Here is a 16,255-nt window from a genome sequence, read left to right as displayed (position 1 = left end):
TCAACTTTGTACCTGGTAGGCCAAATCCTTCTCTGTTTTGAATATTTTCATTTACCCACTTTTGCTTCAGTATTCCAAGATGTGTCACTCCATACAACATTCTAGCTCATGTCCAGAATGGCTATGGAAACACTTTGGATACTGAAGCTCGAGTTGGAAATGTTGGGCTATTGCTAATCTACTACTGGGCTATTTCCAAGTGTTTGGGGGACACACACTTCTCTATAACATCCGGATTGGTATCCGGATCACATTTTCTTGGGCGCCATATTGTTACATGATCTGTAATAGGGGGGTCATTTTTCTATAGGCACCGACTAGCTTTGTCGCCTCTCTGGGTGTGGTCCCAACCCATCAACCCCTACTCCTGACATGCAGCAATCATTTAATGAAGACTACACAACATATACACTTAACTAACACAAGATGCATCATCTCCTACAGTACCCCCAACTGTTGACCCATATATCGCCCGCCCAACTATGATCACTACCTCCTTTTTTTACTTAGGGCTTCATCAGACCATCTTAGTGACCCCAAGTCCCGCCCACATCACATCACTTACCTCGCCAACACCCCAACGATTTCCTCGAAACAAAACATTTGCCACCACGACTATGTGGCAAATGCAAACAAATTTTTGCCACCCCTAACACTAACAACACTAACATGGCATGGCTAACCTGCAACGTAGTAAAGGTTACCCCTACCAAGTGCCTCATTAGAAAAATACTAACCCATTCGCTAATAATTAGCTATCCCTAGCTCCTCCATCTCTAACGGCAATCGGGGGCTAGGGATTCTTTAAATTTTGACGTGGTTTTGAGACCGCCACGAAGGCAAAAAAGGTCTCCTCTAAGGTACCCCACGCAAAAAATTTAATTGCTGTCCAGGGCTGGACTTTGCATTTAAAGGGCCTCGCAACAAAGCCAAAGAAACAGAATTGAGCCCCATATTTACATTTGGTAATTTTCTTGCGGCAATTGTCAGTTTGATGGAGAGACAGGTGAGGCATATGGTAACCCTTTGCCTCTCAACACCCTCTCTCACCAACAAACTGACAATTGCCGCAAGGAGAATTGCCTAATGTAAATATGGACTCATACCGGCTACGCAGATTTTGTGGCCACTTGCCGACAAAAATATATGTATATGGTTTGTAGCATGGCAGAACTACCAGGGAGTGGTATCACACCAGCTGATCGAATATGAAAAGTCAAATCCCTTTATAAAAAAAAATTGTTGTAATTTCCACAACAACATAAAGTTTTGACATAACATATTTAAAATTTTACGATGCCACTACCTGGGTATTTGTGCCATGGTTTGTAGGTACTTGAATGAATGGATAGATTTTGTGCCCACCAGTCATTTCAGTTGGTCACCGTATAACTTAGAGGTTTTGGACCACGATGTGAGGAAGCATGGACTTGTCCACGAAAAGCATAATATCGCTTAAACAGGACCACAAAGAATAGCATCGGTATAATTTTCCAAAGGTTCTTCGAACAGATCCTAAACTGCACTAACTCCCTGTTTTTGTAACTAATTTTTGTTCGTTCGTCTATATTCGTAATAATTTAGGCATCCATATCTCAGTCCCAAGAAGTCATACATACCTAATATTCCGTATACCCGTTCCATATATCGTAAAGAATTCCTCGTTTAAATCAGCGCTCTACTTTTGCGCTAAAGCGAGTAAATCGATCTAAAAAAATTGATAATTCGTATGAGAAGAATACAATTTTTTACAAACTTTTTGGGGGAGGTACTGTAAGGAGAATACCTATTTCTGAAGTAAAACTACATTTGGACAAAATATTAGGAGATCCAAGGTTTGGACGGTTGCTCCGTTCAGCAGATATAGCGCGTACCAATTAAGTGACATTATTTAACTTTTGGGGGGTGGGGGGAGCTAGTGCGCTAGTGCCAATATACAAACTTAAACATACATACATATGTTCCCACAACATCCCAGAAGGGACAAGGGAGACTTATCTCATGTCAATGAGTGCACGCCGATTCATATTGGTTCAATGATATGGGACCTACTTTTTATTGCCGAGTCCGAACGGCGTCTTACGACACCACTTGTAGAAAAGTTTTTCATGGCTTAAATACTCAGGAAATGTCGCCAGCATTACTGAGGGGGAATTTTGACACCGTTGAAAATTTTTGATGTTGCTTGGCCTGGGATTCGAACCGCAGACCTTCTGAGTGCATGGCGGACGTGCTAAACATTGCACCACGGTGGCCCCCACAAACTTAAACATAGTTTGGACTAAATATTACGAATATTACTATTGAAATTTTGGACCGAATAGGCTAAACCGTTCAAGAGTTATCGTACGCACAGTGCCTTAGAGTTTTAACGCTTTCGGGCTATTTTCTCAGGAAGTAGGGGGGTGGGCAGCGAAGTTTTTATTCTTCTCAAACGAATTGTCAAATTTTGTAGATCGATTTACTCGCCTCAGGGGATATATAGAGCTCTGGTTTTTAAAGGAGGAATTCTTAACTATATATGGAACGCGTCTACGATCCGTATCATCTGGGGGCTGAGCTATGGATGCCTAAACTATTACTATTACAGACGAACGAACAAAAAATAGTTACAAAAACAGGGGGTTAAACTGCATTTTTCTGAAATTTTGTGTGGGAGGTACCTGAAGAAGTTGACATACATATATAGTCCATATTCAAATATGATATATGTCTCGTAGAAATGTTACGATGTGCAAAGTATGGACTAAATCGGTTACTCCCTTCAGGAGTTATCAAGCGCGCAAATTTTCCGAACATTTTCGAACTTTTGTGGGGGAGGTACCTGAAGGAGTGGATCGGTATGACTCACTTTCGAACTTAAACTACGTTTGGACAAAATATTAAGAAAGCCAAATTTTGGACCAAATCGGCTCGTCCGTTCGAGAGTTATCGTGCGCACCAGCCAGACAGATGGACGGACATTGCTAAATCGACTCCAAATTGCCTGAAACCGATATCGTCCAAACATACTTGGGAGTCTAAAATCATTATTTCGATGAGGCACACACATTTTGCCAGTATGAAAGTGTATATATCCTCGTTAGCATAAATACTGAGGGTATAAAAAATCTAAATGATAAAATGATCCTTTCAGATAGCAAGACGCCAATTCTTTGGGGTCCATAACTCCTTAAATGTATGTCTTCTTCTTTTAACTTCAATCACGCGGTGTCAAAAATGGAGAACTGATAGTTGGACAAAAAGACGGACGGATTTACATGTGACCTTCTGATTCTATTGAAATTTTTATCACAGACAGATCTCATGACCCTGAATGTCCATACTTCCCGAGATTAAGGCCTTCAATGTTTCAACGCGTAGCTGTGCAAGTCTTAAGTCCTCGGCCGAAGACCGGCTATTGGGTAAATATTACAATGTATAAGAGAAATTTGTGGACTTAAGCGCGGCGATTTATTTTAAATTTTTACCACAGACTGCGGTTATTGTCCTGAACACAATAAACCCGAAATATTGGCCGTGAAAGTGGCAAAAGCAGAAGGTCGGGCGTTAGCCCGACTTGTTCGGATTGGTGTGATAAGCAAGAAAATCTGCTCATGCATGCTTATATCATGGGTTGAACAAACTTTAGGAGGAGTAACAGAGCCCATGAAAAAATGAATAATTTAAAAGATCTGAAAGACTTATGAATTCGAACAAATATTGGATGTTGAAACCTACAACCTTAAGATTTTATCTACATTGGAATCGTATATATATGTCGCTGTTGGACATGCCCACCTAAAAAAGTTCCATAAGCCCTACTATTGTTTTAGATTGTGCTGTGCACGTAGTGGAAATGTCGTCCCCACGGTCGGAAAGATTGGCGTTGGGAATGTTCAGTCGTTCATCGAACTATTCTTGAATGATAAGGAAATACCATATTGTGGCTTATTTGTGCACTAAAATTATTACAGTTTCAATAAAATTATGGAAAATTCACATATTAACTCATATTCTCCAGGTTTTAAAATAATAAAATATTCGATCTAAAAATTTCCCCTAATTTGTTAAATCACACACATCTATTATATCACTGTTGATTTTTCTTTTGTATAATTAGGGAGGTTTGGTCATGCATTCAACAAGTAACTCAATGAGTTACATATTCCAAATTCGACTTCTTGGAAAACTGGATATTTACTAAATATCACTGGAAATACCACAGCTTGAACATACAAGCAACACACTTTCGAAACCTTGTTTAATACAAACACTATTCATTTTTAATACAACTCCCCAAGAGGGCTCGATTTAATAGTTCTTTCCATTGACAAAACATCACTTTAAGCAACAGAAAATTATCAAAAGAAAGAAAACCCAATTTTGGAATCCACTGATGTCGTCACCACACTCGAAACATTTTACAAACACCATCCAAAAAGATTTTTTAAATCCAAATGATGTCGTTTGGTTGTTGATGTTTTTTTTTTGTTTGTTTTCATTAATTAAATATAACTAAATGTACAAAGAACTTGTTGGCTCGTTGAACTTATGCCTTCTTGGGTGTAGATTTGCCCAATTCTTCCAAGGCACGCATTTCGGCAGCGGCACTGATTTTCTTCTCCTCGGCCAATTTGGCGTCACGAACAGCCTTCTTCTGGGCTTCGATTTCACGAACCTTCTCTTCCTTCTTGGATAGACGGTTTTGGTGGAAGGCACCGTAGCCAACGCCGACAGTCAACAAGGACCATCTGAAGAATTTGATCAAGGGAGATACACGGACTGGAGCTTGAGACATTTTTGCAAGTTATGTAATGTGCGGCAACCGAGGGTATCAGTAGAGAAAATCTGTTAAGTAGAAAAATGCATTGAATTAAAATGTTAACACAATTTTGCCCATTTTCATATTTTGTTAATCAATTTATCAGTGGAATTTATTGCAAATTTATTAATTTTATATGAAAAAAATTACCTGCTTGCTTAATTTTGCACAGAAAACCAAGTTCACAAGAGATGTTAAAATTTTTCTAACCTTAAATTATGTCAAAATACAATTGTCAAAACAGACGGCTACAGAAATGTCAATAGAAAAGAGAGAAGCGATAGCGATACACTTTCGTAAATATAACGTATGGGTAACGTAACGTAAAGCATAGTACACAGCATGGTAGAATAATTTAGGGGTGTTTACCAGTGTGACCAGATTTGAAAAAGTGTTGCAGCTAATGTCCAATTTACATTAGTCCCGGTCCACACTAGCGTGAATTTCATTAAAAGATTTCATGAAAATAGGCGTTCTTAAATAGAATTCCTCACTACAGCAATTTTATGATTTTACTCTACTATGAGAGTCGATCTAGAGACGCATAATTTCATGAAATTTTTTCAATGAAATCACACTAGTGTGGACCGGGACTTAGCAACTTCTTCGTCATTTGGAGCTGTTTCGTCATTTATTTGCTAAAACAGGCAACATTTTGCGTCATTTACCATACAAAAAGTAAATAAACGAAAACACCATATTATTATAAGCAGCCCAGTTTTTTTGTCATAAACTGCCAAAAAATGCAACTGTTTTATGATGTCTTTGTTTGTTGTGTGTGTTGAAGAAAAACAAAAATACTCAAACGATGACAAAAGTGAAAATAAATGTTTAAAAAACTTGCAAAAATTATGTTTTTTTGTTTTTAGAATTAATTTAAGTTATTTGATACACATTTGTGTTGTGAAATTCCTATTTCTCTGAATAAATATATTGTGTGCGTGTGTTGCTGTTATTGTATAATGCTTAGTTTACATTCGGCGTCTTTTCGTGATTACGAAGGCGTTTCGTGATTTCGTGCGGAATCAAGCAAAAATTATCATGATTTCGCATACAAAAATGAAATCATCTCATTTCGTGATTTCAGCGAAATCAACATCGAAATCACAGTACACATGATATACAACCCTGTTTGTGACTGAAAAAGTACCAAAAGTTGCAAAACTTTTCACGTATCCCAATAAACAAGGTAGATGGTCAATTGCTGCAACAAAAAATTTTCGAATCAAAATTTTTAAACAATGTGAAAAAAATATTAGATTACTTTGTTACAATGCTATTTTTCATTGCGTTCTCGTACTTTTTTAATGGTAATGTTAGAAAAAAGAGCGAAATGTCTAAAATTGCTTCCCCATACAAATTTCTTAAAAAATACGGGAACGTAAAAATGACGGAAATTGCAAAAACTGCAGCAAATCAACGTATCAGCTATCGTATTTAGGGTGTTATTCGGAGCTATTTTTGTTTAAAGAGAAGTGTAATGTTTGGTTTACATTCGGCGTCTTTTCGTGATATCGAAGGCGATTCGTGATTTCCCGCGAAATCATGCAAAATTTATCATGATTTCGCATACAAAAATGAAATCATCTCATTTCGTGATTTCAGCGAAATCAACATCGAAATCACAGTACACATGATATACAACCTTGCTTTTGCCTAAAAAAGTACCAAAAGTTGCAACACTTTTCACGTATCACAATAAACAAGGTAGATGTGGAGCGCAAGTGTAAACTTGGCAGAAGTCTTGCTAGACTTCGGAGTACGGGAACGGGTTCTATACACAATTAATACGATATATAGATAGTTTTACGATAATTTTCGAAATAAAGTTGTAAAATTCTATATTGTCGTATATTTTTGATGACTAATTCAATTTGCAACAACTTGTTTTGAAAAATTCATGTTCGATCAGCTGCGCGTATGCATCTACCTTGATCATTATGATATGTATGAAATCAACAAAAAATAAGTGCAAACACCGGGATGTATTTCAGGATTTCGTGAAATCCAGTGGATTTTAGAGTGCAAGTGTAAACTTGGCATAAGGTTGGTTTTTCCGTTTGTAGCGCATTGAACTAATCATAAAGTACATGGTATAAGTAAAAATGTAGATTTAAATAAAAACAACCTATAGAATCCTTGTTTTTCATGAATTCCTAAAACGTCAAAATTAGTAAACACAAAAGCAACAAGTGGTTTGTTTACAATACCATTTTTGAGCATTTTATAAAAAACGCGAAAAATGAATGAAGTGTCTAGATAATCTCTACATAATCAAGTTGTGGATATTATAAAATGTGTGTATCAGTGCAAAGCTGACGAATTTCTTCCATACAAATGTTCTAAACACAATTTTAAAAACCATTGAATTCGATTGTTTTTAAAATTGTTTAGCATATTATTCAAACAGCACACACACATACACAGATTGTGTATTTTGTTTGACGTTTTAGGAACGGTCGAAAGAAAAAATTTAAATTGACAGAAATCTTTAGCTAACCTTTCTTATTAAACCATGATAAAGTATATATATGATAAAATTCTTATGGGTACTTTACACGATATGTTTTTTACATATGAGTTGTCACTTTGCATATACATTTTGTATGGCAGAAGTGACAACTCATATGTAAAAAACATACCGTGTAAAGTACCCCTTATGCCAAGTTTACACTTACGCTCCAAAATCCACAGGATTTCACGAAATCCTGAAATACACCCCGTTGTTTATACTTATTTTTTTGTTGATTTCAAACATATCACAATTATCAAGGTAGATGCATATGCGCAGCTGATCGAACATGAATTTTCAAAACAAGATGTTGCATGGTTTAATAATAAAGGTTAGCTAAAGCTTCCTGCCAATTTAATTTTTTTCTTTCGACTGTTCCTAAAACGTCAAAACAATATACACAATCTTTGTATGTGTGTGTGATGTTTGAATGATATGCCAACAATTTTAAAAACAATCGAATTCAATGATTTTCAAAATTGTTTTTAGAGCATTTGTATGGAAGAAATCCTTCAGCTTATTATTGTAACAAACATTTTATCATGTCCACAACTCGATTATGTGGAGAAACCATGGCTCTTCATACATTTTTCGCGTTTTTTATAAAATGCTCAAAATTGGTATTTTGTAAACAAACACACTTGTTGCCTTTTTCTTTACTAATTTTGAAGTTTTATGAATTCAGGAAAAACTAGGGTTCTATAGATTTTTTTCATTTAAATCTACCTCTTTACTTATACCATGAGATGTTGTAAATTGAATTAGTCATCAAAAAATACGACAATATAGAACTTTACTGCTTTATTTACAAAATTATCGTAAAATTATCTATATATCGTACTAATTGGTTATAATACTAATAAACATGGTATAAGTAAAGAGGTAGATTTAAATGAAAAAAATCTATAGAACCCTTGTTTTTCTTGAATTCCTAAAACTTCAAAATAAAAGCAACAAGTGGGTTTGTTTACAAAGCATTTTTGAGGATTTTATAAAAAAACGCGAAAAATGAATGAAGTGTTAAGTTTTCTCCACATAATCGAGTTGTGAATATAATAAAATGATTGTTTCAATGCAAATCTCACCAATTTCTTCCATACAAATGGTCTAAAAACAATTTTAAAAATCATTGAATTCGATTGTTTTTAAAATTGTTTGGCATATTATTCAAACACCACACACACATACACAGTATGTTTTGAAGTTTTAGGCATACTCGAATGAAAAAATTTAAATTGACATAAAGCTTTGGCTAACCTTTCTTATTAAACCATGCTAATAAATGAAAAAATAAAAAATGATTTTATCGTTGAGACATCATAATAATAAATTTTGGTTGTGTTCAGAAAGTGCAAAATATCACTACTTGCAGTAGTTTTTCCGTTTAGTGCTACAAATGCTTTCCCGTACTCCGAAATCTAGCAAGACTTGCACTTCTCTTTAAACGAAAATAGCGCTGAATAACAAATACCCTTTTCTCTTGTTTTCTGCTACACAAATTTGGCATAGTAGAAACTAGCAGCATGTTTATTGGCATCTGAATATTATAGCTGATACGTTGATTTTGACATTTCTGCTGGAGTTTTTGCAATTTCCGTCATTTTTCCGTTCCCGTATTTTTAAGAAATTTGTATCGGAAAGCAGATTTTGACAATTCGCTCTTTTTTCTAACATTACCGTTAAAAAAGTACGGGAACACAATGGAACATATCATTGTAACAAAGTAACTTAATTTTTTCACATTGTTTACACATTTTTATAATACAATTTTTTGTTGCAGCAACTGACCATCTACCTTGTTTATTGTGATACGTGAAAAGTGTTGCAACTTTTGGTACTATTTTGGGCAAAAACAGGGTTGTATATCATGAGTACTGTGATTTCGATGTTGATTTCTCTGAAATCGCGAAATGAGATGATTTCATTTTTGTATGCGAAATCATGATAAATTTTGCTTGATTCCGCGCGAAATCACGAAACGCCTTCGAAATCACGAAACGACGCCGAATGTAAACCAAACATTAGTCGATCTATGCATGTCTGTCGGTCTGTGGTAATCACTCTAGCATCCACAAAAATTGAGATAAGGCACTGAATTCTTAAAAAATGCGTCTTTTGTTTGCAGTCGGGTCAAGTTTGAAGATGGACTAGGTCGGTCCATGTTTTGATACAGCCCCTATAAAACGGTTACATTTTACTAGCTTTGATTTGGCATTTAAGGTTCCAAAATCCTTCTCCATCAAAAAGTGTGGACATAGAGTCAACATTTTGGAATAGGTCCCATAAAAAGTACCGGCTAAAAATTTTAGTGCTCCGACTGCGAAGGACTAAAAATTTTAGTGTTCCGACTGCCGGATCACTAAAAAACATAACAAATAATAAAGGTATTATGTTTTCTTAGGAAAATTAAATATTTGGTTAAATTTGATCAAATAAAAATTAAGATAAACTGTTCCATCCTTGTATGTTTAAATAAGTTAAACACATTGCGAAATTTGGTCAAGATTATGAAAAAAACAATATTTAGTTTTTGTGGAATGAAGCACAAAGATCGTCGTGCTGGAGCACTAAAAATCGTTTTGTACCACGTTTTGAAACTATAAGGTAATGAACCATACATTAATTTATTATGATTTCTGAGGAAATTAAATATTAAATATTATATATATATATATTTTTTAAATAAATCAAAATTAAAAGAAAATGTGGAAAACATCTGATTTGGGGTTTGGACAATGGAGCACTAAAAATCGTAGTGTAGCACGTGCAATACAATAAGGTAATGTACCACACATGAGTTTATTATGATTCGTGAGGAAAATTTAATATTTTATGTTTTTTTAATAAATACAAATTAAGAAATAAAAATTAGTAGGAAATGTGAAAAACATCTGACTGGTTTTTGGACGATGGAGCAGTAAAAATTTTACTGTTCGACTTCTAGGTAATCATCTGTTTATTATGATTTATGAGGAAAATTAAGTATTTGATGGCTTTTGGGTCAAGTAAAAATTAATAAATACAAATTAAGATGAGCTCTCAACGTTTGTAACTAATTTAAAACGCGTGCATTTTATTTATTAATTTTTATTTTTAATTTTTACTCGTCCCACAACCTATGAAATATTTAATTTTACTCAGAACTTATAATTAACAGCGTTTCGATTTTTAGAGACCCGGCAGTCGGAACACTAAAATTTTTAGTGATCCGGCAGTTGGAACACTACGATTTTTAGTGATCCGGCAGTCGGAACACTACGATTTTTAGTGCTACACAGCTGAACACTACGATTTTTATTGTTCCATTGTTTCGATTTTTAGAGATCCGGCAGTCGGAATACTACGATTTTTAGTGCTCCGCAGCCGAATACTACGAATTTTATTGTTCCATTGTTTCGATTTTTAGAGATCAGGCAGTCGGAACACTACGAATTTTAGAGATCCGGCAGTCGGAACACTACGATTTTTAGTGAGCCGGCAGTCTGAACACTACGATTTTCTGTGCTCCGCAGCCCAAAACTACGATTTTTAATGATCCATTGTCCAAAAACCAAATCAGGCGTTTTTCACGTGTTCTATTAAATTTCATTTTTATTTATTAAAAAAATTATAAAATATTTAATTTTCCTCACAAATCATAATAAACTCATGTATCCACAGTCAGAACACTACAATTTGTAGTGCGCCATTGTACAACAACCGAATCAATGTTTTTCATTTTTCTACTTAAGTTCCCAACGTTATTCAATAATAGCTTCGTTCCCGTACTTTTTAATAGTAAAACTCGTAAAAGAGAGAAGTGTAAAAAATATTTTCTGACACAAACTTTTTTTGAAATAGTTCGGGAACGGAAAAATGGAAAATAGTATTTTCAAAATACGTCAAAAAACTAGAACAAATGTCAAAGTCGGCGTATCAGCCAATCAGACGCCGGCAACCATGTTACTTTTTTTTACTCGCCCAAATTTTTCGTGTAAAAAGTTTTTAAAGAGAGCGTCATTCAGCGCCATTTTTGTTTAAAGAGAAGTGAACATTTTACAACTTTTTTGTGTACGGGAACGCTTTTTCGAGTAAAATGTAAAAGTCGTAAAAATTGTAAAAACTTTTTAGTTCTGGAACACAGCTAATATGTATACGCACATGGATTTAAAATTATAAATATTTAATTTTCCTCGCAAATCATAATAAACTCGTGTGTGGTACATTATCATTATGTTATTTTTAGTGTTCCGACATGTGGTACACAACGATTTTTTAGTGTTCCGACTGCGGAGCACTACGATTTTTAGTGCTCCGACTGCGGAGCACTACGATTTTTAGTGTTCCGACTGCGTTACCCAACGGTTTTAGTGTACCAAAATGTGGTACACTACGTTTATCGTTGTGCTCCGGAACAGTATCACTAAAATATTTTTTAGTGTTTGTGTTCCGGAACACTAACGCTAAAAATATTTTAGTGATACTGTTCTCGGAGCGGTACACTATGTTAGGGTACTGTTTATTTTCGAACTCTGGTTTTGAGCTGTTCAAACAGCTGTTCTATTCAATTCAACCAACAGTTATCAGATTTTTTAATAAAAATCACTAAAGCATAGTACACACGGTCCAACAAAACTGACAGTCATCGAAGTCTATTTCGTTAATATCAAAGTCTACCTGAATAATTACTTTCCTAATCACTAATGCTCTGTTCCAGAACCTGCAAGAAGCTACTACTTTTTACTACGATAACATTTTTTCCTTTATGTTATCGAAAAAAATAGTAAAAATTAGTAGATTCTTGCAGTACTGGAACAGACCATAAATCATACCTTAAATGTTGTATTTCAATCATTTTTAGCTAACAAAAAGTTGTTATTTGCCAGAAAATTGCCGTAAAAGTACGTTGACTGTCAGTTTTGTTGGACCGTGTGTACTATGCTTAAAATTTCGATTTCGTGGATAGAATAATGCTAAATTTATAATGGAAAAATGCTAAATGCCAAATGGAAATTTTGCGGCTAAATACAAAAAAATAATGCTAAATTTAGCTGCAAAAATGCTAAAGTGCCACACTGGTGTTTACACTACCTATGAATAGGCCTGTTCGATAACTTCGCAAGTAAAAAGTATTTGCAAGTTCTTGCAAGTACTTGCAACTACTTCTCATTTCTCTTTTTTGAGCAAGTTTGTTATCGAACAGCATTTTGTAAAAGGTTGTACAAATTTGTACAAACTTCTGGGTTATTGTACAGACCTATAATAAAAATAAAAGAATAGTGAAGACCGAAACAACTTAGAATTAGATAGCCCTTTTCGTTATTCTTTTATTTTATTATGTCCGAAATAAAGCAAGGCAAGAAAGCCAGGCGGCGAAGCTTCTTATGTACCCGGGCTTTTTTTTTTTGAAAATTATAAAGATATTTTTTATTTAAATTTTATGTAAACGTAGCCTTTAATTACGTAACGTTTATTTACGTTTCGCAATTTTGCCGGTTGTCGTCATCATCTATACTTGGCAGCACTGTTATATTCTTTGTTTATATGTTGACAGTTCGTATAACCTCAAAACAACAAAACAGCTGCATTTCGCCACGGAATTTTTATTTTTTGCAATTAGGTTTGGTTTTTGCTAATATTAATAATGAGTAGAAATTACCAAGAGGATCAAAATAATGAAATTGAGGCTCTGGACTCAATATACTGCGGAGATATGCAGAGTAAGATTATCCGTTGGTAGCAAATATGAATGTAGGTATTAAACAACTATTTTTTGCAGTATTGGAAAAGGAGCCATTTCACAAGTTCCAAATACCCATAGCCACAGAAGAATTTGATAAGGAAACCCAAGAAAATGGCCTTAGTTGTACAATGGTTTTTACGTACACTCCAACATATCCCGATGAGGCACCAGTTGTGGAAATCGACGAGCCAGTAAACTTTGAAGATGACTATGAACAGCGGTTGTTGGATCATTTGAAAACAACAATTGAAGAAAATATTGGCATGGAAATGATTTTCACATTGGTCAGTACAGCCCAGGAGTGGCTAAATGAACGTTGGGATGACTATAAAAAGGCCCAAGAGGATGAACGTGAACGTCGCCTGCTCGAGGCTGAGGAAGCGGAACGCAAACGTTTTGAGGGAACACGTGTGACAGTGGAAACATTTATGAAGTGGAAAATGGAATTTGAGGAGAGCATGGGTATAGCTGCTAAGCGTGAAAAGTTGAGTGATAACAAAAAGCTTACAGGCCGTGAACTGTTTATGCGCGACAACACCCTCAATGATTCTGATATTAAATTCCTTATGGAAGCTGGCGAAAGCATTGAAAATGTTAAAATCGATGAAAGTCTATTCCAGGCCATTGATGACATTGACTTGGATGAGGACGACGATGATGATGAAGATTGGGTGCCCGGGGATGACAGTGACTAAATTAAAACACAGTGGATTTTTTAGTGTTATTTAGGAATTATGTTATATTTTTTATACACACTATAAAAACGAAGAATGAAAATATGGGTTTGCTTAATAGAAATGCGTTATACAAAATTTGAAAAATACACTAAAAACCTTAAAAATATCGAGTGAAGATTATAGTGGAAAATAGACAGGAATTGTACAACATTTAAATATAAAGAGATGATTTTGTTTTGTGGGTAGAGTAATGGGCTTGTTATTTGCAATGGCTAAATCAGTCCAGATCAGGTTTTTTTGAGGCTAATTCTGTTAACGTTACACCATGGGAAATTGATTCAATATCATCTAAATTAAAGTCATCATCTGAATCTCCACCAGTTCCAGAATTCTTTTGGGGTACCTGTTGGCCTAGTTTTACTGGAGGTGGCAATTTTTCACGAGGGAAATCCAATTTCGCCCAGGAGCCTGGTTCAGCCTTGGGCATGGTTATTTCAAGTTTGGTACCATACATGTGGGCTGTGGTATTCTCTACATCAATGATCTGAAAGAAGAAAGCATGCAATACGATGTAAGTATGTTATATTTACAAGGAAGAGACTTTGATACACATACTCCTCTTAATTCCAAATCCAATTCAAATTTGGCATTTTCTTGGTCTGGGAATACAAGAATGGCATGCAAACGTATAGGATTCACTTCTACCGTGCTCTTGGCATAGTGGTATTTCTTGGCGTATATCGATACAATAACTTGGGTAGCTGTTTGATGCCAGTCATAGCGACACTGTACCACTCGCTTGTCTTCGTTGTCCTTAACCCATTTATGCTGACCATTGACGCAACCTTGTTGTGCCATAAACACGGCAAAGTCTGTGGTCTTACGTTGACAACAAGACCAATATTTCATGCCTTCGTGAAAAACTGGTACACCTGAATGGTGCTGGCATTCACCGTAATCGCTAGATGTGCCAGTGTAGGAATATGTACATCCAGAATTTTTGCAACTGGTACCAATTGCAATTTCACTACAAATTAAAAATAGAAAATTAGTTAACTTTAGGCATTTTGTTTACTTTATGTTAACTTACTCTGTGCCATTTACTTCGGCCTTGGCTGGATCCTTGGCCACCAGGTTATCAATAAGTTCTTTTAAGGCTGGTGCAACGGTAGCGGTGATTGATGTCATTGCGGTTTCCACAGGTGGCCTTGGCAATGCCTCTTTAATGGGTGCTCTAATTTGCACCACTTCTTCCTGTTCATCCTTTTCTTCCTTCTTAGGTTTCTCAGGCTCTGGTGGTTTAATATTCGAATGTTTGGACAAAGTACAACCTTTAATGCTTAGAAATTCGGTAAAGTCCACAGATTTCTTGTTGCAACATGACCAACCCTTGTAGGCGTCATGAAAGAAGGGCGCACCTGGATGATGGCGACAGGAATCTAAAAGCAATAAAAAAATGAGTCATTGAATTTTTTAGAACAGAGAAAAGAAGTCCTTCCGTGGAAACGTGTCTTCTAAACTTGCTTCCCATTTATATACTCTACTATCAATAAAAATTCATTGATCCCTAATAGAATTCCTCAAACTCTTAACTTAACGGTTATGTTTATTTTCCACAACTTGCCATCATTGTTTTTTTCCGGGTCGAACTCTTGTCCGCAGCCTCTGTTGTAGCAGCGTTGCATGTTTTTGTCTTTGTTTTTCTATATAAATTGTTTCTATGAATAAAAATAATTTGTGTTGTGTCTGCTGTTTATTTATTGAGTCAGGAATTGTTTATGATAGGAATTTGCCCGAAATTTCCGTTTGTTTCTAGAATATGCACCAAAATAGCACACCACCAACGTTCTCAATGTTTGTCAGCTGTTGGATAAAACTGGAGGTTTATTGGCACCATCTTTTATCTACAGAGTTGTATACAACATAGATGAACACAATCAGAGTCGTCAACCGTCGCACAGTGGTGGCATTTACATGGGAAGGTGTGACAAAAATCTTCTATCGAACTGAGAAAAAAAATATAACGAATCATCCTTAATTGTGGTATTTTACTGTTACATTAGCTGTGTTCCTTTACTTACCTGAGGTTACCATTTTTAACCTGCAAAGCGTGCCTTAACCCCAAAAAATGGCAAAACTGGAAGCAATTTTTAAGAGAGTGAGAGTGGAGAGAGAGCGAAAATGGCTTTCTCTTCTACCATAGTCTACCAGCAAAATTTCTGCAGGTAAAAAATGGCAGAACTGATTTTTCGACTTTTGTTTGACGATTATTTCACAATGAAAAAGAAAATGGGCGTAAAACAGAAGAAAAAGTCGAACGCTGACAAAACTAAATTAGTCCGTGTTTAGACACACGGGAAAGTAAATTCAGTTTTTAGGCAATAGGGGGTAGGAAAGAGTATTGAGGAGCTCTTTCCTCTCCGCTCTCTCCCAAAAACTCAATTTACTCTCCCGAGAAATTTGTGTGTTTAAACACAGACTTAAAAACTGTGAAATAAAAGACGAAAATTGATTTTTTTTATGTTTCTTTTTGACATTGC

The 16,255-nt window shown here is 35.4% G+C and overlaps 3 protein-coding genes across 3 annotated transcripts; 1 reads left to right on the top strand and 2 right to left on the bottom strand.

The window, feature by feature from the left end:
- Window positions 1-4,262: 4,262 nt before the first annotated feature.
- Window positions 4,263-5,090, bottom strand: ATPsynE (ATP synthase, subunit E). The gene is made up of 2 exons (XM_073959033.1): window positions 4,955-5,090; window positions 4,263-4,830 (listed from the first exon to the last, which is right to left on the bottom strand). The coding sequence occupies exon 2, from the start codon at window positions 4,778-4,780 to the stop codon at window positions 4,532-4,534; it is 249 nt and encodes an 82-aa protein (XP_073815134.1). The 5' UTR covers window positions 4,781-4,830; window positions 4,955-5,090; the 3' UTR covers window positions 4,263-4,531.
- Window positions 5,091-12,834: 7,744 nt separating this feature from the next.
- LOC141388768 (RWD domain-containing protein 1) lies at window positions 12,835-13,879 on the top strand. Its single transcript, XM_073959032.1, has 2 exons — window positions 12,835-13,015; window positions 13,075-13,879. The coding sequence occupies exons 1-2, from the start codon at window positions 12,940-12,942 to the stop codon at window positions 13,731-13,733; spliced, it is 735 nt and encodes a 244-aa protein (XP_073815133.1). The 5' UTR covers window positions 12,835-12,939; the 3' UTR covers window positions 13,734-13,879.
- A 113-nt stretch (window positions 13,880-13,992) lies between these two features.
- On the bottom strand, window positions 13,993-15,587 carry mora (cysteine and histidine rich domain containing protein). Its single transcript, XM_073959031.1, has 4 exons — window positions 15,340-15,587; window positions 14,806-15,154; window positions 14,331-14,742; window positions 13,993-14,259 (listed from the first exon to the last, which is right to left on the bottom strand). Exons 1-4 carry the CDS (start codon window positions 15,398-15,400, stop codon window positions 13,993-13,995), a joined length of 1,089 nt encoding a protein of 362 aa, XP_073815132.1. The 5' UTR covers window positions 15,401-15,587.
- Window positions 15,588-16,255: the final 668 nt, after the last annotated feature.

Source organism: Musca autumnalis, unplaced genomic scaffold (assembly GCF_047663935.1).
Source record: "Musca autumnalis isolate F117 unplaced genomic scaffold, ASM4766393v1 scaffold_1, whole genome shotgun sequence".
NCBI classification, from domain to species: domain Eukaryota; kingdom Metazoa; phylum Arthropoda; class Insecta; order Diptera; family Muscidae; genus Musca; species Musca autumnalis.
The sequence above is the reverse complement of the archived record's forward strand: the minus strand, read 5'-3'. Positions and strand labels throughout refer to the sequence as shown.